Source organism: Pundamilia nyererei, unplaced genomic scaffold (assembly GCF_000239375.1).
Source record: "Pundamilia nyererei isolate P.nyererei 1_Seehausen unplaced genomic scaffold, PunNye1.0 scaffold00051, whole genome shotgun sequence".
NCBI classification, from domain to species: domain Eukaryota; kingdom Metazoa; phylum Chordata; class Actinopteri; order Cichliformes; family Cichlidae; genus Pundamilia; species Pundamilia nyererei.
The window spans coordinates 238,372-262,906 of NW_005187452.1; the positions used below are offsets into that span (position 1 = coordinate 238,372).

At 38.2% G+C, this 24,535-nt stretch overlaps 1 protein-coding gene across 1 annotated transcript in view; it reads left to right on the top strand.

The window, feature by feature from the left end:
* The window catches only part of tspan15 (tetraspanin 15), a 36,188-nt gene that overhangs the window by 430 nt on the left and 11,223 nt on the right, over positions 1-24,535 (top strand). Inside the window, exons 2-4 of the mRNA XM_005733252.1 lie at positions 11,212-11,397; positions 12,084-12,158; positions 17,212-17,307. Of these exons, the coding sequence (XP_005733309.1) occupies positions 11,212-11,397; positions 12,084-12,158; positions 17,212-17,307 (357 nt within the window). The remainder of the gene's footprint in view (positions 1-11,211; positions 11,398-12,083; positions 12,159-17,211; positions 17,308-24,535) is intronic.

Below are 24,535 nucleotides of genomic sequence, written 5' to 3' on the forward strand. Positions count from 1 at the left end.
TTGCTCACAGAAACCTTCCGCCGCCACACCCTCCTTGCTTACCTTTACCCTACCCGAATGAGAACTGGGTAAATTTAAATTAAATTAAAACAGAGAAAAAAGGAAGAACGGACGAGGCGTCATTTTTCACGCAGGAGTCTTGTGTCCTCCCGTGGTCACTGTACCACAGTACGGGTCATGTGGACCGATGAGCCACATGTAAATCAAATGACAGTGACAGCACTGCAGCAGCGTCGCTTCAGTAGTTTTTCATTCAATCTGCTGACCACTTAACTCCACGCAGGCTATCAGTAAAGTTTCTGTTTTTCTTCCGTAGAATTTTTTTCAGTGTGTGGAGCATTTTTATTTTATTTTATTATGTTTTGGGGGTTTTGTAATTGAGTGGCAGTGTGAGATCAGGGCTGCACTGCTCCTTGTTCTTCTTGTCTGATTGTTTGGGGTCACTGATGCATTGAAAAATTATATGGGGACATTTTTTTTCTGCAGAGGTTCATACTGACTTGGAGGAAGGACGCATTAGAGGATCTGAATGGAAAATGATCAGTTATGATGAAAGTATTACATTAAATGCATTTTAAAAATCCACCTAAAAGTTATTTAGACTTACTTTTATTTGTTTACATTTAGACTGCTGCTGTACAGGTCACTGATGAAACACTGCAAATGAGTCAAAACTCTCCAGCCATAGCAGACTTTCTGGGAGTTATCTTGTTTTCCCTTTAGGATTTTTCAGGAACGACAGACATAGCCTGCCTGGAAACGACCTGCAGATTATCTTTTCCAAGTGTGTGTGTTTGAGTGATAAAGCCATCTGAGATAAGAGCGGGAGTGTATTGTAGCTTCTTGCATTAGAACAGTTTAGGCCAGTTTAGCACATGCACATACACGGCAGAGTAAAACTTTGCAGATAGTAGTCCAACACTATCTACTTTTCTCTTCTTTTCTTTCTTTTCTATTTTATTTTTTATAGCTATTCTTGGGAAAACCACACAATCTCCCAGACAGAAGCACCTGGAACTCCCCAAGCAGAGGAAGCCGAGGGTCCCAAATTATTTTGTATGCCCCTGTGAGGACCCACACTTCATATAGACACTGAAGGTTTTCAAGGTTATTAAAAGTAGTGGTACAACATACAGTACCCAGTTTGCTTCAGTTTAAAACGACCAAAACACATACCCTTTTCATTAGTGTCATGTCTACATTAAAACTTGCAATTTCCTATAAAGAAATTTTTGATTTAGCCTTCTACATATTGGATCTATATTTGAATAAAATGGTGTGGTGGTTTACACATTCTCCTGCTTACACAACTCCAGCTTCAAACTCTATACAGAGCAACCTGTTGTGATGACGCTTTGTGATTTATTTATTTATTTATTTTGTAATTAATTTATTTTTTTGAGTGGCTGGAAGCCCGCCTTTATCGTTGCTGTCATTTATTAAATTTAATTTTTAATTATGAATTTGGCAACCAAAAAATAAAACCAGGAAACCTTTGAGGAAAAACTTCAATCTGACAATGCTGCTCTCGTTTTGATGATGAAATGATTGCTACAGATAATAATAAGTCTCAGAGCAGACTGTGCACCTGATTTTAGTCATATAATCTTTCAGAATAGAAGAATATCATTATATATGATCCCAGTTTAGTTGACATGTTAGCATAGTTTTGTTCTTACATTTGTCCACCTTATCTTCTACTTTAATAACCAGATATATGGGGGGATATAAACAATGGCTAATTATTAGATCAATAACGCATTGAGATATGCCAATTCTGATATAGTTACAACCAAAGCGTCACATGAATTTAAACAGTTAGTCTACAGTTTTCAAAGTATGTCATGCTGGTTGTTGAGCTGTAAGTAAACTTTGACCTTTCAGCCATCTGTTTAATTCAGTCTTACTAAGTTTAAGCCAAGCAGAATTTCAATAAATGTTAACACTAAAGTGGATATACTATGTTTTCCTTTTTTTTTGTCATATATAAAAATATTGTGACAGTGGTGGATGGAGGTCATTGTTTGCTTCAGTAATCCCTGTGAGCAAAAAGCTCAGGCTAAAGTCTAAACTCTCTGTTTCAGACAGGGTCTTTTTTCTACTCTTGGTTTTCACAGAGAATGGATATCCCTAATATGGTCGTCACGGCTCTGACTGCGGGTACAGAAACCCCACTGACCCATTCTTCAAACCTTTTGCTTACGAGGGTCAGCCAATCGGAAGAAAGTTGTCTTTTTGCTTTAGTAGAATAAAATACAGTGCTGGAAATCAACATTATAAATCCGCTCACCAAGTTTTCTAAACACCTGAAAGGTATTACAGCGAGACAAGTTCAGTACAGCCAGGCCGGTTGGAAATGGGTATCATGACAGTAATTAACAACTTAAGCCGGGCTTTCCACTTCAGGTCTCTGCACATTTGCATTAAAAGGGACATTTTGTGGGTCATGTTACTCTTTTTTTTCCATACAAACTTATCCCTATGATGTTATCTGATGATGATAAGTCCGATAAGTAAGTGATTAAGAGATTCTAAATAACAAAATGATAGCATTAGAATGCAAAACTTTTGCAAATAAGATGAGATTAATGCAGCAGAAAAATCATTAATCTGTGTATAGCGTGTTAAACATTTTAATTCAGGTTAATAATTTTATCACTGAGTGCAAGCTCAGTCCTGCTGTTTATTTCTAGAGCTCTGAAACCTTAAACTGGATGCATTTAAACTGTTACTGCCCCATAGGATAATAAAGTGAACGTGGAAATCTCTTTAGCTTAAAAGCAGATTAAACTGAAATTCATTTCATTGTTTGAACAGGTATTCTTTGTGCGCTCTGTATTCCTCTAGCAGATGAATAGAAATCAATACATGCACGTTCCTGTGACAATGTGTTGCTTCATTCATTGTTTTTAGCAAAGCACAACTTAATTTAATAATTTGCACATTTAAAAATTGTTTCTCCACCAGAGAATGTAGTTCCTGTGGCACATAGACAGACACAGAAAACTTTAAGCTTGACATCTGGTTTTTCCACAGGTTCTTTTCTGTAGACAAAAGTAGTGGACCAGTACTGGAACACAGAGTTCATGCACACAGAGTTGTCCGACCAGTAAAAACTGGGCCACATTAGAGTATATTGACCATTTAATCCCGAAACAATAGCCTTACTTGTGACTATTTATTTTTTTTAAAGGCAGTAACGTGAAGTGATATAATTAGATTCTTGAACGTGATGTTTATTTCAACAAATACCTCCAAATGGGAGATATGACTGCAACAGTTTATACTGCTGGCTTACAAGCTTGTCTTTTTTTGTCTTCCTTTCTGGGAAATACTGTATAACCAACCATGCAGCTGCTCCCTCTCATAGATGATGTGACAGACTGTATATTTTTGAAGACGGATGGATAATTGAACTTGGTGCACTTAGAAAATTCATTTATTTGTCTCTTCTGAAAGAACCTTTTGAGAAGTTAATTTGCGATGAGAGGAAGCTCAAAAACGAGTAGAACGGGAGGCAAAGGCATAAGACTCAGTAATGGGTTTATTATGGAGAATGAATGCTGCCTTGATAAGGAAGGTGAAACCGATAAACATGTTATATTTACTTTGATCCTGCTGCTCGTTGACTCAGTCACATTAATAAGATATTTTTTGCCACATGGTGCCTCTGAATAAAGAGTTCTGGCACATGCTCCTGGAAACCTAGACACAAAGATTGAACGGCAACAGCGATTCTCATAAAATGTTTCCTGCAACAGGTGCTCAAATCTTTTTTTCAGTTCACCGCATGATGCTACAGTAATCATTTCACACTATATTATAATATAATGAGTAATGAAAACAACAAGTAATGATGCACCAGTTGGTTTTGGAGAAACAGAGGACTCTGCAGTGTGAATACTCCTGTGGAGATTTACTAGAATTCAGAGCTTCACTTTCTAAAATGTCAGTCGGTAATTTAAACCACCTGTAAAAAGAAACTCGAGCGGGTTACTTTCAGATCTCTTTGTGCTTCTTCATTTGGTTTTGTTTTTGTTTTGCTCTTAATGACCTGTTTTCCACCCCCATTCAGCGTTTTTGCAGAACAGGATGTGCGCGTGCTGGCTATCAACTGCTTAGAGTGTAAATGTCCAAACAGTGCGGTGTATATTTTGGAGGAACAATGTACAGAAGATGATGAGTCATTTCCTGCTTACTGTGGGAATGATTTAACCCACATTAGGACAACAGATTAATCTCCTCTGGCTCTGTATTCTGTATTCAAATGTAGAACAGTTGACAAAGAGTAAACGCAAGATTCAAGCAAAGCTCGAGGGTGACGAGAATGCCTCGGGTCATGTTTAACAGTGTTTGAACGCCGCTTTGATTTAAATTCTTATTCCGAAATTAGCATGAAGTGAAATAATGTAAACAACTGATTAGGAGGACAGAACAGAGGAGCACGACTGGAGAGGTGCAGAGAGGATTTGTCAGCGGTTTTGATTGCCGTCTGTAATTTGTCACAAATTGTTTGTTCCTGTCATCTGAATCTCAGAGAAATGTAAAAGCAGCTGGAGTTCTTCCAATAACCTTCCCGGCATGTTCCCAAGTTTGCTGCTTTCTTTCAGTTTGCTGCATGAAGTTATCTGCTGCTCTTAACCTTTACTTACCCAGTGAAGGTTGACTGAGCTCACTAACACACAGGAAAACGCTGGGATGTCATATTTTTTGTTGCGTTTACTTTGAGACCATTAAAACATTCATCTGTAAAGCCCAAGGTACAAAATGTAAAAACTCAAATGCTAGCTCGTGCTAGTTCCCATATTTTCATTCTTTTGAGTTCTATAACTGACCATGTAGTTGTAAAACTCCTGAACGCATATTTGGAGGTGATCACAGATTATTCGGGTATATATTTACCTCAATGATGCAATGCTCAGAGAAATTTGCAAAAAAACCTCAAGATCTACGTCACAGACTCCACAGGCCTCGGCATGCTACATTTTAAAGTTCATGACAATACAAAAAAGACTGAACATGTATGACTTGTTTGGAAGGGTTACCAGAACAAAGCCTCTTCTCTGTAAAGACAGCAGCACAGTTGGGTTTGCAAAAATGCATCTGAACAAACTACAAGGTTTCTGGACAAGGTCATTTGGACATTCGAGGCCAAAGTGGAGATGTTTAGCCACATTTGGTGATTAACAAACATCTCATAGGAACCGTCCACTAGTGGTAGAGGGCTGAAGCTTGATTTTAGCTTCTTTATATGCCAGAATACTCTATCTAAATGTGAGGCCATCTTTCCAACAGCTTAAGCTCGGCTGAAATTGGCTCGTGCAACAGGACAATGATCTCAAGCACAGAAAAAAAATCTTCAACAGAAGATGTTGCAGCAGCCCATCCCATCCCAGTCCAGACCTGAACCTGAATACATAACTGGATGCCCACAGTCCTCAGTGAACTGAAGCAACGTTGTAAAGAAGAGTGAGCCAGAATTCATCTGCAATGATGTAGCAGACAGAAAAATTGTCTCCAGAAAGCATCACAGACCCTTTCGCTATTGGTTTAGCATTGGCTTGAGGTCAATATAAACACACAGATCTGGATGCATATTTATTAGCCTTTATTATAATTTGAGGGGTTTTTGTAATGCATATGATCATTAACCAAAGGATTAGAGAAAGATTCTAACATTATGTGATAAGGTACATCAGTGTAAATTCATGGAAACGTGGTATTTATATTTGGTACACTTGCCTACTGCGCATTAAAGTCCATACTGACAAGGAATAAATGTGAAAGATGGAAATCAATGCAATAACTTGTGAAAAGAGATTTTTCATCCATAGACTGACCTTTTTAGAGGAAAGCTCATCAAAGTTTTTAGAACTGGCTGTCTGGCCACAATTAATAAATATGCTAGAAATTTGAGACAGGTTAGTAAATTGTTCTGTTATTTGTTAGATATTTACATCTGGGGAACAAAATCCACATTTACTGAGCTGCTGGACTGGCTAAAAATAGCCTATGATGTCATTCTGAATGTAGATGACAAGATTTCCTTTTCTCTCAGATCTAACAGGTGTTCTGATTATCACTGTTCATAGGGAAAATATGAGAGCCAGTAGTTTACAGATATTTGTTAGTTCCATGTTGGTTTCTTAACTCTGCTTTAGCTTTAAAATGTCTCCAAAAGCTAATTTAAATTAGGACGCAATAGCAGTGACAATCCTAAAGTTACATTTCTTTTCCTTTTCTGTCTGTGCTATGTCTACAGATTGTACCCTGGTTTCAAAGCTGCACTGCATGCCTTTATAGCTGTGAGCTGTGTCCAGTAATAGCACCACGAAGTTGTTTTAGCAGAGTGTAATAGGTTATAAACTACCACTTGATCTTGGCCTAATGCCCTGAAACTGTTGCCGAGCCATCTGCAGCTAAGTGCATGATGATAAACAGTGTGTGACCCGTTTTATTTTATTTTCCCGAGTACGTTTGTTAGAAATCTGTTTGCATGAATCAGAATGATCCTCAAACAAGACAGACTCTTTGTGGAGATTATCACTCTTGACTGTTGACATATTCTATCCTTGGCAGAAATTTCAAATTGCTGTTTAAAAGGCTCTAAGTGATCTCCTCTCCTCTTGGCTGAATGGAAGCGAGTTGGTGGCGTACAGGCCAGCGGCCAGTAAGAGACCATAACAGACACCAAGCAGGGACATGTAAGGGAAAGGCATCATGGTGGATTATAAACAGTGTCGGACCTTCTGAAATCTGCATAGGCCCCCCTCCCCCTTTTTCTCTTTTGCTGTGATGCGCTGTGCATCTCACAGGATGGCTGAAATCAGATTGGGAGGGGGGATGGCGGCAAACAGCAATTAGCAATATGTCATACAATGGTGTTTGCAGAAGCAATATGCCGTGATTATCGGATCGTTTAGTCTGCTTCTCTGCTCACGCCATGCATTTCCCTCTGCCTCTCGCTCACTCTCTCTCTGAAACATTGCTACTTTGATATTTCTGTCCACAATAAGCCAACAAGGCAGAATTAAAGCGATGTTTTCTCCATTTCCTCCTCTGATCTATTCAGTACCAGGGATAGCGCCAGGTGGCTTAACACAAATATCCTAAATTTGTCTGTTTACAGCATACCTCACAAGCAGAAAAATAAACCAGCTCTTCTATGTTTTCTCAGTAGCAGCCTTCCTGATAACAAGCTTCAATTATTATAGAAAAACAACAATTTCATTACAGTCATTGCTTTGAAAATGAAATGGGAAAAGTTATTTTTTTCAGGGTACAGAAGAGAAAATGCTTGTTTTTTTGGTAATGGATATGTGGGTGAATATTGCAAGAAGTCGTGCTCATTTTAACCCTTCCAACATGCAAAAACAGACCAAATAACTGAAATCGGTATAAATGGATTGTTGCAATTTGGCCAGTTTCCACTTCAGCTGCCGGATCCTATTTCAGGACGTGCCATGTGCTATTTGGCAGTCAGTGAGTTTGTATAAATGGCTCTTTTAATTTTAATTTAGCCTGGAAGTCATTGTTGAAACACACCTGGGCATTTAAATTTGTTTCAGCAAATGCATAGTTGTTAACATTTAGCTGCTGTTATTGAGAAACACTGTTCTCAGACTGAAATTTAGTTTTATATAGTGCAAAAGCATTTGCCCCATAACTGATTTTTTTTTCTTGTTTTGTTTATTTGCATATTTTTCACACTTAAATGTTTCAGATCATCAAACAAAGATGACGTGAATAAATACAAAATGCAGTTTTGAAAAGGGGGAAAAAAAGTTATCCAAACATACATGACCCCATGTGAAAGGTAACTGCCTCTTAAATCTAATTCTGCCACCATTTGTAGCAACTGCTAATGAGTCTTTCACTTCCATGTGCAGGAATTTAGGCCCACTCTTCTTTGCATACTTGCTTTAATTCAGCAACACTGAACGATTTAAAGAACGAACAACCTGTTAAAAGTCAGGCCAAAGTATCTCGCTTGGATTTAGACGTTTCGTGACACTACCGCCATTCTGCATAACTCTTGGTGTGATGTTCGTTTTCATAAAAAGCTTCAGTTTTACGCCAGATGTAACGGGACTCGAACCTTTCAAAAATGTAAACTTTTGTCTCGTCAGTCCTCGTCAGCTATTGTTGAGTTTCTTTAGATCACAGCATGATGTGATGCTTATTGAGATCCCTGTCCCTTTGTTGAAAGTGCTGCAGCTGCTATACCATCTTTAAGATAACTGCAGATGAGTTAGTGAAATCGTACTTCAGAATTGGTTTTAGTAAAAAGAAAATTATTTCTTCTTTAGCACATAAACACAGTGTGGTGATAAATAGAAGGATGCAGAAAAGATGGTGCAGAAAGCTACAATAGTCAGAAGGAAAGTACACAAACCTGAAGGAGTTGGCCTGATTTGTACACAATGAAATAGCTGGCAGTGGACAGAGCAATAGACAGGATGTATGTTAAATCACAAGACACAATCAGATGGCTGATCAGTTTGTTTCACTAACTTATTTACACAAGGCATAAAATTATCACTAATATATATACATTTTTTAAAATGTTGCCCTAATACTGTACTCCTTAAGAAAGATGTGACCATTTTACAAATGATAATGATCAGAAGGTGGGGAAATACTTCACAGCACTTTATTAGCTAGATTGATATGCATAGAATAAGCCAAATATTTGAGGTTATATGGTGCAGTTTGCTCAAAGTGTGTCTGTAATAAACAAATAAACATTTTCAAAGTGAGCCAGAAGAGTATAGCACACACACAGGCTTGCTTTGACACAGTAGAACAGCCTGTCGTTTCTAAAGATAGGATTCAAAACAGCGTCACGTGAGGTGGTGATAAGTTTCCTCACGGTGTCATTTTAGATGCAGAAACCTGAGGACGTCAGCGCTGGAAACACTGCTGTAAGGGAACAACAAAAAAACAGTTTTATATCGAGACCGACCACTCATTCAGACGTCTACACACTTGACCCGGCTCCTCTCTGTGCAGGGGTTGTGTTGTGTTAAAAAAAAAAAAAAAACCCAAGTAATTTGGGTGAGCTGACCCTTTGCGCTCTCCCCTCTCTCATTTTGCTCCTCCTAGACTTTGACAGGTTTGTTTGCTGATTGCTTAAATAGCTTCTGCCACTGTTAATTTGACTTAATTGACCTTTTGATTAGGGTTCTCATTAACAATTCTAATGTCTACACAGGAGCCTTCTTGTGATATATTACTCAGCTGGCGTGCAGCAGTATGTGGCTGTTCAACAGTGCTTCTTTCACAACACAACAGAAAGAATAATGGAGCTGTTGGTCTTTATATGTTTAAAAATATACCTATGTTGAGGTATAATTATGTGAATCCACTCTAAACGGAGGTTCTTGAGCTAAACCGGCCTTGCAAGTTTCGCTTGAATCGAATTGAAATTTATAGCATTGAGCACAAAAAGGAACAACAACAAAAAACACTAATTTCTGTCGAGAAATATAATTTGCTATTTGTGAAAGTTTGCTTTGTTCATGTGATACTGCTCTGTTTCACAGGAACATCCTGCTGAGTTTCCAATTATCAGTCCGTAATGCCAGTGCCCTGTTTCGTTTCTACCCATCTTTTGTCTTTAATGGGAAAACTCTAGCCTTCTCCATCCTGATGTGATGACTTTTATATGGATGATTGGTTACTTGGGAACTTAAAACTGAAGATTGCTTCTCTTTCAGTTCTCTTCAATGACAAAGACAGAAAAGTGTGTATTTATGGCTGTGTATAAACAATCTAGGCAATTTGCTTCACAGCACTGATGGTTCTTAAATGTTCTTTTGAATTGATTGTTGAATTATGTTGGAGTAATGTGGTGAAGGGAAACTCGAACAAAGACACTGTGTGCGTGCATGTGTCAGACTATACAAAACTACAGAGAACCTAATTAAGAAACTAGTATTTACAATAATAACGCTGAATTATCTGTTACCATAGTCCACTACAGTCTGGCGATTATACAGATTATAATTGCTTAATTTATTTATCATTTCTTCTTCGGGAGAAATTTCATACCCTTGTAGCTCTACAAGGGTATGCCTATAATTATGTCAGTGTTTGCCAGGATTTCTTTCTTTGTTGTTTGATAAAGAAACTATGAAAACGCTTTATACAATTGGCTTTAGAAATGGACAAAAACATTTTTGCTTCTGTATACCACCAAAGTGGAATTTAAATGAAACATTCATGATTTGATTGAGGTGCAGACTTTATGCTTTATAGGCATATAGATGCTTGTTGTTGAGGTTTCTGTCTAAATCAGACAGACTCACATGGACCATCATCCATAGACTGTACATGAGAGATTGGGAGACTGGCACAGCTTACTGGTGTGAAAAGTGAAGTCAGTGTGAAAGTCCTGTTAAACTGCATTTTATAATTATTTGCTTTAGGGTGAGGCTAACGTGTGGTTTACAAACTGCTATAATATGAGTGTGCAGTGTCTCTTGGTTTCTTAGTCCGATTCACCTCCTGGTCATCACATACAGTGTGAGGGCTACACTAACCAACAGGTGATGTCACAGCAGTTACGTTTGTGTGACTTGTTATTAGCTGACGGTAGATGTATCCACTGTGGCCCATCTTTGTGGTTGCAAGGAGTGGTTGTTTGAGTTCTTGTTACCTTCCTGTCAACTCAAAGCTAATTGGCCTTTCTCCTCTGGCCTCCAGCATCAACAAAAATCCAAACCTATCTGTCCCTGTTTCGAAATATTAATTGCCTTATTGTTAAATCAAGCATCGACTGTGATAACCACGTTTTTTGGGGGGAAGCAAAGTTCAATTTCACTAGCTATATCCAGCCCTGATTACTGCTGGACCTCCTGAATCAAGAAATCACTTAAATAGAACCTGTCTGACAAAGTAATGTTGCTGTATTTTCCTTCTAATATGTATGACCTTAAACTTAAGTATTGTACGCGTCTCTTTCTCTGTTGTCTTTGAGACCTAGTGGTCTAAGCACTTTCCATTTTTTTTTCCACCTCAATGTTCCCTGCTAAGTGGTAGCTGACGAACATGTAATTGTGGAAATTAAGCTTTGGCCCACTGAATGTTTTATTCTCGTAGTTATATTTAAATCTGCAGAAACTGAGCGAATCTAGAAACCTGCTGGTTTTCCATCATGTTCAAGCTGATGACTAATCTGTCCTAACTGCTTCGCTTGTGTGTTTCCAGCTAATAGGCGGATGTATCCTGGGTATTGGCATCTATGCAGAAGTAGAGCGACAGCAGTACAAGACACTGGAGGGTGTGTTTCTGGCCCCATCTATAATCCTGATCCTACTGGGCATCATCCTATTTGTTGTTTCATTCATTGGAGTCTTGGGTTCCCTGAGGGATAATATAACTCTATTGAAAGTGGTGAGTGGTGAAGTATTGTAAATTGTCTTTGCATCATTGTTATTTGTAAAGACGCAAATAAAAGCACAACTTTTACTTCAGCTGTAGCAACGTGCTAGCAACCAAAACAATCAATAGGAGGTATTTGGTGCAGCATCACATTTGCAACTGATTTCATCGCCAGCAACCAGTCAGACAATGTATATTTTCCCTAGCGACTGGAGGATGCTCACACCGGTCTCTAAGCTGGAGTGAGTAATGGCTTATTACACTAAGGAGAGTCATTTGACATAATGTACTAAATTTTTGCTTCTGTTATGTACTAAAACTATAGGAAGAAATGCAATGAACTGACTGGTGAAAAATCAAGACACACTGTATTATAAATTACTTAATAAGCAACTAAACAACTGGAGTCACTGCCAGATGCAGGAAAAGACAAACATGGGAAGATGGCATCTATATTCAGGATTTTATGAAAGCACAGAGCAAGACCAGAGTGTTCTGGTCACTGGTTGCTTTAGAGATTAACTAGGATAGGAAGGAAAGGTCTTTCTGTATGGACACAATACACAAACTGTTAAAAGATGCACACAAAGGCACTTTAGAAAACGTTATCTCAATTTTTTTTATTTTTTTTTTGGGGGGGGGATATGCTTGAACTCAATAGAACAATGAAATTCATATTCTTGTCTGGTGCACCACAGTTCATGTACACCCTGGCAGTGTGTCTGCTCCTGGAGCTGGTTGGAGCAATCTTGGGGCTGGTGTTTCGCAACCAGGTGAGTTGCCTCAAGTGTTAATCAGTTCCCTACCATTTTGAAATCCTCTGACTTCAGCAGGTGGGCAGTGAAGGCATGTGTTTTATTTCACGTAGCAGGGAGCAAGATAACAACCAAAGCAGTCTGACACTGACAGTCTGCTTACCACGAGGAAGAGATTCACTCTAGCCAAGAAAAGTAAAGCCACATTATGTAGTTTAATTTGATTTCTGAAGTCTTATTCTCTTTAACATGAGATAAAGCTGTTAAAAGCTGTTTTCCTGTGACCAATACAATAGATTAAACTTGCACAGGATCAGAATTCATATGTTTAGAAGAGTATGTAGAATTATCAGTTGTCTATGTGATATTTATGTCATCTTTCACAATGTCTCTGTATTTTGCACTTTTAATATTTCCCTCTTAAGTTCTCCTGTTGGTCCTGCTTACTGTCTCTGCCTTATGATCTCTGGCTTCTTCCAGCATAGGTCATCATATCTGTCAATACTTTTAAACCAGAAAGGAGCAACTTTACATGACTTAGAAACTCCAAATAGTTAAAATGTAAAGAATGGAAAGTTAAAGTCAGTGATTGTTGGAAATTACTGCAGTGTTGAATGTCAAACTGTCTGCAATAAGGCACTGCAGGTGGGTGATTCAAAATGCAGGGTCTTGTCTAATGTAGAGGCCCCCAACCCCGAAGTGTAGAGCACCTTTTAATGAATCCTGTTTAGACAAGAAAACTCGATTGCCTTTATTTGCTGTGCTGTTGGATTTTCCAGAGGTTGTTCCTGCTGCTGCGCCGTACCAAGAGATTTTAATGGTGCGCCATTTAAAGGCAGTTGTTAATAAAAGCAACAGAAATTGAGGCTTAATCATCAGGATTGTGATTTTTATTATTATTTTTTATGGGGAAGGCTCAGTTTTAAATGAAGTGTAAAGGGGACCAAAATGAGACACTGTGGGAGGCTCATTTGATTCATCAACAAATTCTTAAATAAACAAAACAACAACAACAAATTATGGCTGCATGTTGTAAAATTTATTTTATATGAAACAAATTATCAAACCTCCACCTCTTAATGATTTAACTCGATGTAAATGAGGCATCAGGGTTCTGTACTCCAACAACACTGTTTATTATGCTTTTATTAAAATAATGAAAATGGGTCCACTTCACATGGATTAAATTTGATGTTATGTAAACAATAATTTTCTGTATATTTAAAATAAACTTTGGCTCAAACTAAAGGAGGTTGTTCAAGCAGAATTACAAAAAAAACCAAGATCTGGATGTAAATATGTCGTTTTTTGTTGTTGTTTGTTTTTTAGTTAGTTTTTTAATTGTAATCCAAGCCTCTCTAGATAAGAGGTCTAAAAAATAATCTTATAAAGTTAAAGCTGCAAGGTTTTGTTTTTTGTTTTTGTTTTTTTTAATCATAATTACTAAAGAAGGGCTAACAACAGAAGGTAGATAAGCCAGTAAATCTAGGGTCTGTAGTGTCTGAAGTCCTCTTTATCAAAATCAACATAACAGAAATAAAGCAGGAAAAATAGACCCTCTGGACCCATCAAAAAAACCAAAAACACAAAACCCCCACACACACACACACACAAAACACAAAATAATTAACAACTGTTCAACCAAAAATTACCGCTGCACTGGCTGGACGGTGTGTAGAGGAAAGGAAAGCACACAAAGGGTCCTGCCCCCTCTTTATTGCTTTTCAGTTAATCACACCAGACCAGCTACACCTGAGAGGAGAGCACAACGCACCGTGAGTCACAGATCATTTACACACCATAACCGGCACGAAGGGGGAGATAACATTGACATGACTTATCTCCTTCTCATTTGCATGTTACAGCGCCGTGTTCGTTAGGCATAAAATTCCTCATATAATTTTGTTAAATGAAAACCTTTTGATAATTAATTTTGAGGGGAAAAAACAGGATGGTGTTAATGGTTATTAAAATTACAGAATAAGTTTGTTAGGTGCTTAGCCTCTAGTCCTGCCCTGAGAAATGAGGTTTGCACAGAACACAACTGGTGGAGGATGATAACTAATATGAGCCATGATCAAAACAAGATTCACGTTAATCAAGCAAACATCACCAATTCTCTGATAACATCCTGACGTCATTGGGTTTTCTTTATAAATAGCTCACTCTCATAAATATCTTGATGTGGATTTGTAGGGAAGAGCTTAAGAATCCTTCCGTCCTCTGCTGAGAACAACTCCACACCACATAATTTTGTCCACAGCCCCGCCTAGTTTTAATAAATTCTGCCAAGTGGTTTTTGCCTAATCTTTCAGACACACGGGTAAACAAATGACAATGGAAACTTTAATTTCCCTGAGGCTCAACCCGTTTTCATGATAAAGGCTTGTGTTTTATTTAAATCTATTTTCATTTTTATGTCAGAATATATGACAGAATAGAATAATCCTTTAATTGTCCCACAAGGGGAAATTTGGCTGTAACAGCAGCCAGAAAGACACATATACAACAAACAGGACACAGAACAGAAACATACAAAATTTTTCTTACATATTTACATCAAGGACAATGGGTTACTATAAACAGAGTGCCGTTATTAAATTAAATAAAATTAACTACAGATAAGAGGCAAACCAGGTTGTGCAAATCGGTTGATTAAATTATTGCAGTTACAGCGCAGATGTAAACATCTATGTTTGTTGGGAGCAGGTCTGATTGTACAGTCTGACAGCTGCAGGGAGGAAGGACCTGCGGAAACGCTCCTTCATGCATCTAGGATGCAGCAGTCTGTCACTGAAGGAGCTCTGCAGTTCAGCAACATTTACATGCATGGGGTGGGAGACTCTATCCATCAGAGATGAGTCCTTCTGTCTCCCACCACCTGCACTGGGTCCAGGGTGCATCCCAGAACAGAGCTGGCCTTCCTGATGAGTTTATCCAACCTCTTCCTCTCAGCTGCCGATAAACCGCTGCTCCAACATACAACACTGTAAAAAAAATGACAGATGCCACCAAAGAGTCATAGAAGGTCTTTAAAAGCGCTCCCTGGACTCCAAATTCAATCACAAATCTGTTGCTGTCTACAGACACAGAAAATCACATCTACTACTTACATCCAGCAAGAGCCTCTTAGACGTGAAACTGAAATTCCTCCACCTCCCAGATGACATTCTTTGTTAATGAAGCTTTCCACTTCAGGCTCACAAACATAAGATCTGGAACTTGACTCTTTGTTTCACCCTCCTCTGCTCAAAGTTGTACAACTGAAGGTCACCTACTCTGGTCAGAACACAAAAAGGCTCCACTTGTGTTGAAAAAATGAATTAATCATTAATCTTTTTGAATTTGAGTTATATTTATTTAATTCCCTCACTATGCTCTGTGTGCTGCTCTTTGAAACTTATGAACATTAAAGGTTACTGATTGCATTTCAGGTCTGACACTCTCATGTAGGAAACATAGAAATTGTTTTAATTGGTTGCCAAATTAAAGTGAAATTAATTTCACTGATTAACTGACTGATTCTTAGTGATACACTGGTCACATTTTTAATCTGTTCAGTGTAAAACCAACTATAACAGATTTCCATTTCCTGCATCACCATCTTAATGCATATGGATTTTCATGACAAGGCGTACTTTTACGATGTGGCTCAACAGGTTGCACGTATGAAATGTTGAGAGCACAATCGAGATTTCAATCTTTAAAAGAATCCCTGAAAATGGGCCAAGTGATGGAGTATGTAGACTTTCAAAAAGACATTTTGAAAGTCTACATACTTTTTTTGGCTTCCCGTTTTAATTAACATCCTGTTTGAGGAGATGATGCCCTTTGAGCTCTCGTTCTACAAATGTGCACATCGTACTTTGGTTTAAATGTGGGTGCCTTGTCCCAGTACATCCACTGTCAACACCTGATATGTTCAAGAGGGGAAGAAAAGAAATGAAATGAAAAATTAAATCTCTTTTAATCTCTGTGGCCCTAATGGAGGAGGCTGCATTCTCGATTCGTTATTGTCGGCAGTGCTTCGAAGAATGAAATAAAGGAACAATATTAGGCCTAAGTAAAGGGTAAAAAAGAAAAACAGCGCTTTGTCGCTTTCATCGCCAATGAACTATAAATAAGACTAATGTATCAGAAACAGAGTGGAGAAATTAGTGGAGTAAATGAACCGTTCCCTGAATGAAAACATTTAATGAAAAGCTCTCAAAAAATTCTCTTAAGAGACCTCCAAATTATAAATATTTATGCCAAGTGACTGTATAAGCTTATATATTAAACTTAATGTAACCCCACAGCACCAGATTGTGACTGACAGATGTGAGCGGTCAAGTTCTCTCTCATTTTAATATCCTGGTTCAGTGAATCAGTCACCTTGACTTATGATAGCATTTGCTCTCAGCAGGCGCCTGTTTGACACACTGATTGTTGTGTACTGAAATACCCTTTAACATAGAGGGTATTTTGGTACACAACACACACAATTTGAGACACAATTGGCTGCTTTTTTTAAAAAAATATATAAGTAGGAGGAATAAAAGCTCTAACATTAAAAAAAAAAAAATCAAAACTGTTTCATTGATCATAATTTTGCACAGTCAAAGCTCTTAAATCCTTAAATCCCCTAAAATGTTGATTAAGCTCAACAAGTCATGATTATGTTTGGTTATTAAAGCTTAATGCAATTCCACGGTTAACCCTGAAAGTCACACTACAAATAAAACCTGCAGCTTCTCCTTTCAAAAACATGGGTTATATTTGGCTCTGCTTTTATTTGGAGTTGTGGCTTCGTTTTAAGGCTAACAATATCCACATACTGTAACTGTTGGGCAGCATGCAGTGTGCTATTAAAACAGGATGAGGACAAATACATCACCATAAATGGACTACTGCCGTTTTGCTTAGAGGACGTGCCGGCCCAAAGACATTTCATACAGCACCGAAAATGGCAACTAAATGGTTTTTGACACATACAAGTAACTGTAAAGCTCCACTGACAGATGTGATAATCTGACTTTCTCCTCTCCTGTACTATTCACAGTTTTGCGTTCTTTTTCTAACTCCCTCACAGGCGGAACGTTTATTGAACAAGAACATTCGAAAGGGCATAGTAAACTACTACGATGACTTGGACTTCAAAAACATCATGGACTACGTTCAGAATAGGGTAAGACGACTCTTAATTTCCTGTTACTTGATAAACGTCACCTGTGATAGTCTTTTTTTTACATACAGACTGTATTAATCAACCAGAAACCCTCAGGACTTTAAATAAAGTCAGAAACCAAAGTTCCTTGACTTGACTTTAGTAAATCCCCAAATACACAGCTTTAAAGGATAAATAAATATTACAGCCTATACCTCTCCATCTGTACTAAGAGTGATTTTTTTTTTTTTTTTTTTTTTTTTAGATCACTGATCTGTTTTAATAGTTTTAAGGGTTAAAGTTATGCCCTCTAATCTATAAATTATAAACTAGAATTAAAGACATGCTTCATGTGTTCTTAAAGATGCGGTAAAGAGTCAGGTGTTTAGCTTTTCTTTTCTTTTTTTCTCTCTCTCTCAGTAGGTGCTTGTTGTTGTTATAATCCCTTTAATGACAGCTATAATGCGACAGCCAAGCTAGTTAGACAGAACTAGTATTAGCTGGTAAATATCCCGGTAAACACTCACATCCTGTTATGGTCATATCTAGTTAAAAAAACTAAAATGAGGCCAGTGCGCAGACTATGGGTGAAGTCACAGCAGTGGTATCCATCTTTTATGTATAGTCTATGTTAATAATCTCCTGCAGTAGAGACAAAGCCTGATTATTATTATAAAGCTGAGGATTTTTTGTTGTTTTAAAACTGCACAACCAGTGAACCTGAATCCTCACTGAAAATTTTTAGTTGCATCGCTGTGCATGACCATCAGAGCACACCGAGCCGCCATGCACACAGCCTGAAGCTGGAGATCTCTTTCCCAGCTTTTATCAAGCATATGGTAATGCACTGTAGGGGACAGCGGACTGGTCACACATTGAAACTAGCAGCCAGCTATAAACTCTGATTAGCACAGGAGAGGGGGCATATGTTCTGCACGCTACAGGCCTTCATCATTTTAAGGATTGTGTACTGTGGATTTGTGGCCTGATTGCGTGATAGTTGCAGGCTGCTTGAATTCCCTAAAGCTATTGTGTCTCAGGTGATTTGGTGGTTTAGAAAATGGGCTGAATTTTTTACACAGTTGTGGACTGGCAGATTTAACAGCATTTGAGCATTGTCCATGAAAGCTACAAGAAAGATCTTTGTGTGCATTTGGTCAGGTCCAGATAACTGATAACGGGTGTTTGTAAAACTTTCTCAGGATGAGAAACAGTTTATGCATGTCGATCTTTGAATGGAGGATACTGGCTTTTGCTTTGATGGGGCTTTGTCTCTGTAATACACCGAGCACACCCTGATCTGTTTCAGGGTTAACACAGAGGGGCAGATGATGGTTCATGTGCACAATCATACTTATGGACAATTGTGGAATGACCAGTTAATCTCACATTAGTCTTTGGATTGTGTGAGAAAACTGCACTACCCAGAGGTTACCAAAGCAGGGACGAGGACAGGCAAACTTTACTCTATACTAGATGGATGTGTAAATTGATAAACAAGGCATTTATACTGAGAGAACTGATGCTCACTTGATAATTTCTCTTTTTTAACCAATCGCTGTAAACCCTAGAGATGGTTGCGTGTGATAATCCCAGTAGATCAGCAGTTTCTAAAATACTCAGACGGGTCCAAATTGCATCAACAAACACGCCACCTTAAATCACATTTCTTCCCTATTCACATGTTCAATTTGATCTTCAGCAGGTTATTAGCGGAAGAGGCCTAATAAATCTGGTCAGTTTATAAAGAGAGAATGCAACGAGATTTTTAAAAATTAATATCTTTCTCTTTCACAGAGAAGGTTTGTTAATGCTGGAGGAAAAAACATCTGACAATAATGCATGTGCTTAGTTGGTTAGGACAATTAGTTTGGTGTATTTATTTTTGTCAAAGATCAGCAGCACCTTGGTTATGCAGATCTTAGTTGGTTGTGTAGAAAAGAAGTGCCGATTAATTATCTGTCAAAGCATAAAAGGAGCCTCTTTTTTTTGTTTTGGCAGCCGATTCATCCAGTGACATGTTTGAAGAACTTTATAGCAGCAAAGATTGCTTCAGTGATGTTAGAAAGCCATTTAACAGAAGCCTGTAAAGGTTTTTAAAGCTGCTTGCTGGGCCCGTTGCCCTGCTCTTAGAGAGATTAAGTGTTTTTCTGAAGAACTTCAATGGAAAACCATGTTTGAAAAAATAAACTTGGAGGGTACTGAGACTATGTTCTGAACTTATTTTTGTTTGTGAGAACGGTACCAAATTCAGTCATGCATTTGTGTTTGCGTCGTGTAAATGGTGACATTTTTTTCTGTTCCTTTCATATAAGATTTAAAAAGGCGTCCCTTTGTTGTCGGTGGGCAAGTGAGAACAACTGAATAGGAAGTTTATGTTGCGTTTGTCTGTGAGCAATCAGAATATTTCACTGCTCATACCAGGTCTGTGCCCTGTGAGCACAGTTCTGTATCCAGCAGTGTTTTTAATGTTCTTCTACATTATAAAACCATCTATTTTTTTATTTTAATGTGTTCTGTGTAATGTCGTCCCGTGTGCCCGCTGAACTCTGGAAAAGCTCATATCCAGTAAGAAGAAAAAAACCATTTCTAATGTGTTTAGATGGCACCTCCGTCTGTACTGTCAGGTTATTTTATTTTTGTGTGTGTGTAATGCGAAAAGGGTCAGAGGAGTCTTTCCTGCAAAATGCCTGAAGGTGTTTTGAGTGTAAACTCAACAGGAGGCGTCCTGTCCCAGTCTCCATGTAAATAGCTGCTGATGTTTTGGATGGGGCTACGTCTTAGCCATCTGTCATAATTGCAACAACAAAGGAAAATTGATTGTCGGGACCAGTTTTCAGGCTTGAAAACGCCCTCATGCCTCAGAGCCCGAACAGTTGCATCAGCACTTTTTCTTTTCTTTATTTTTGTTATCGAACCGTCTCTGAATCCAAAAAAAGGAAATCGACAATCCAACATTCAGAGCCGGGACACACACATTGTTTAGTCAGAGGAGGCAGAATTTAATTTCTGCCATGCTATTTTTCTTCCATCCCCTCTGGTGACAGTCAATGCTGGACTCATTGTTTTCTGTTTTTCTTGAATGTGTCATTTCAGAAATGCATTTTGAAAGCTCTTAGCATTTGGCACAAACATTCGCTTTGGCTGAAGGATGAATTAATTGCATTAAAATAGTTAGATTTCACAAAAATCTCTAATAGGATAAAAAATATAATGATGCTTTTAAATCCGAAAGGTCAAAGCTTCACTTTCATAATTTTCTGGAAGTTTCTCACTAAAACTATTCTTACAGCGAAATAGTGACCATTATTCACATTTGGTAGGATGCCCAACTGGTGACACCCTCTGTGAATAAAGGACCAACTTTGATGAGAATTTGACACTTTTTTTTTTCTTGCCTGAACTTCCTTAATTAAACCATTCCCTAGTTTCAAGGTTATACCTTTGAGTTTCTCCATCCATCCATTCATTTATCCATCTCTTATATACTGTGATGGGTTAGAGGCGGGTTACATCCCTGGACAGATTGCCAGTCTATTGTTCAGCCAACACAAAAAAAATGGAAGAGAATATTTCCAGTTAACCTCACATTTATCAGTATGGTCAGCTCCATAGATTTATAGATATTTCTGAAGTCAGTAGGGACATGGATCAGAGAAAAGAGTAACTTGAGCAGAGAAATAGCTGTGTGAGTACTATTTTAAGATGGACTTTAAGTGAACCTCTCCTTGACAATATTAAAATCTGATTCTGTACAGGTTAAGACCTCTTCACTTTAATAACTGAGATAAGACTCCAAATGTAGAGTCACTTGAAAACAAAAGCACACCCACTTTCTATTGTAAGAGTTTCTGTATCAGGACATGTTAAAAATAACCTGGTCCTTAGCAGGTTCTAAATTTCGGTAAATACAACCTCAAGTGAACTAAAAAACATGTCATTTTACACCATGTCATTATTTAATTAACAAACATTAAGCTGAAATGCAGAAGCAGTGTGTGGGAAAATGAAGTACACTCTTACTGCTTCCATAGGAATGGGGAAGTAGGTGTTAATCAAATGCTCTTGATTAAATGATCATCAGCAAGCGTGACCACCTGTCTGAAAGCCGAATTTTTGCCAGTTTGCTGGTCCGGAGCATTCAGGTCTTTTACACAATGCCAGCAACGAAACACATCAACAGTGATGAAATTAAATTGGAGAGGTTTAGTCTTAATGGATAGCACCGCATCTGGCAAAAACCAAACACAGCATATCAGGACAAAGAGGCGGTCGAGGGGTGATGGTTTAGACTGGTTTGGAATTGGACCTGGACATCCTGCAGTCACTGTCTCGACCATGAACTACTCTGTATACCAGAGTCAGATGTGAGGCTACATGTCTATCAGCTGAAGATCGTGCAAAAGCGGGTCCTGCAACAGGTCAATGATCCCAAGCACAGCAACAAAACTACAACAGAATGGATGGGAAAGAAAAGACTTGAGCGAGCTGTGTCACCAAATGAACTGAAGCAACATTCCCCCACCTCTTGTGAGAGATTGTGAGAGACTGATAAAGTCGCAAAAAAAATTGCTTACTTCAAGTTCTTGACGATTGGCTCTACAAGCGGATGTGGAATGACTCTAGGGTTCAAACTCCAGACTGTAATAACCGCACCACCACTTCCTGTTTCTTAACCGAATAAAGCAAGTAGGACAGGCATGGGGTCACATAGAAGGGTTCTGCATATTTGTTTTTCTCATTACATTTACACACTAACATAGCAGGCGTACACCTGAGCAAGACCAAGCAAAACCCATCTGAGGAGTTGACAAAAGTTAGAGTTGGGCCTTAAGTCTAATTTCCATTTTTTTACAAAATAACTTTTAACCATTTCGTATCTGAAATCTTGTATAGTGTCTGAAAGTCTGACGCTATCACTGGTTTTACTGTTAATGGCTCTTCCTTTGACACAGAATGATAAATGTCACATGAACCACAAAATAATTGATCTCTTAGTTTGAAGCATACTTAAAGATGTGTCTTCAGTGACAAACCACATCTGTAAGCTTTTTGTTCCAGCTGTAAAGATATTAGGAAACATCTCATTCTGAGCACAGAGTTCATGTATAAGTGGTAGGTCGCATCATATCCGGTATTAACTCGATTTCAAGCTGACCTTTCCATCCACTGTGCCTCAGTATTGTAATGGAGATGTGACATTTATTCCACCAGTAGAAGCTGCCTCTTTCTTCGCCCCTGCAGAGGAGACAGAGGAGACATTTTTCTCACACAATTACATGCATAATTTATCAAAATAGTTGTCATATTATTGACCACTTGTTGGTTTCATTGCCAGGAGCAACAATTTTTCATTTCCCTCATTAGATAACACCTTAGTCACTGCAGACACTTGCTTCATAAAAACAATGCAGCTTGAAAACGTCACATCATTTGTTAACCACAATCTGTGCTGCAGGCACAGCAATAAATACCCCCACAGCACTGCAGCAGGGCTTTGTTGTGTATACCAAGAAGTGTTAGAGCACTTCAAACAAAAAAGTCATTCAGGCAGACACTCTTTCAAACGCCATCTTTCCCGAGTGCTGCATGTTTCACTCAGAAGTGATCATGCATATTTATAAGCAAATTCTGGATTCATCACGGAAAGCATTGGTGCAATTTAAGCATAGCAGTTGTGCATAGACATGGTAAATTTCATTAAGAGACAACTGTGAGCATAACATTAAAATTCATCCAGTGGTGTCTGTCAATGAAAATATAATAAACACAGAAACATAACACAAAATGCAGTAACAAACAAGAAAAGTACGAAGTCCATTAATAAATCTTACATGAATGCACAAACACTAACCTTTGCCATCCACTTACTGGAAACACTTGTATTCATTTTCATGGGTTGAGGTAGAGACATTAAACTTATATTGCAGTATGGTTATGATTATATGGAACATTAACAGACCTGAAAACAAATCTTCACTAGATCTCCTTTTCCATCCATCTAATAGAGTTTAAAACTGTACCTATACAAATGTACTGAGTTATTACAGCACTTGGTTTTTTGTTTTTTTTGTGTAAATGACAAAATACTATAATTTTTGGTAAAAGCAGAGAAAACTCTTTTTCAGGAGCTATATCAGCCTCGGGGAACTGGGTGAACTGGTTCCCTGCTGTAAAAATTTCAAGCAGCTGGTTTTACAAGACCTACTGGTTTGATGGGAACTAAAGCCCCAGTGACACACTTTTAGAGTCCAGACAGTGAACCTACCGGTATGTATTACTGTAAGTCACTAGGAAAAAACTGTATTCTTCAAGGTTGTTTGGCGTCGATAGGTGCAATTTTTCACAAACCGGTATTAGGTGCTGCACTGACAACTTCCGTGCTTTGGTTGCTAGTGGTTCTTATGGAAGGCGTCAACGTCTTTGCAAACTCTCACTACTTAATCTCCAAGCAGTAGTGAAAATATAAGAAAAATACATTGGATTTAGTTCTAAGGCACAATGTTTACTTTGAAGAATGAGTTGCAAGCCAGAAACACTTCAGATTTTTCACAACTGTTCAGTGCTTCATTAGCAAGTGTTTGCATACAAGTTGCCATCTTCCATGCAAACTATGGGCAACTGCAGCAATCTGTTAGTGAACAAAAGAATTATATGCAAGTTTTTGGTGCAGCAACCTCTTTCAGTGACAGCTGCAAACCATTCGTCAACTTGGTTGGGCAAAATATTTTTGTAGAAAAAGAGGCTGCCAGGAGATGGCCAACCTCTAGATCCTTGTGAATGTCATTCTACTGAATTAAATCAGACTCTACAGAACTCAGCTGCCAGACTTTCAGCTAGAACGAGGAGACAAGATCACATTTCTCTTACCTTTTTACACAATGTTTAGCATTGAATTTAAGATTTTACTGATTTCTGTTAAAGTCTTTCATAGCTTTGCTCCAAGCTACATTTCTGACCTCTTAGTAATTACCATATGCACCAGAGGTCTTTTGCCTGTTCCAGGGGCCCAACTGAAAACTCAAAGGGACAAATCTGAAACAACCTGTCTGGCAAAATCAAGTCAAGTCAAGTCAAGTTAGCTTTATTGTCACTTCAACCATATACAGTTTAACAGTACACAGTGAGGCGAAACAACGTTCCTCCAGGAACCAAGGTGCTACATGCAACATAAATTTACAACATAATTTAACAGAAAAACTCTAAACTAGCTAACTAAGAGGCCTAGTTAGCTGGCTAGCAGAGACAA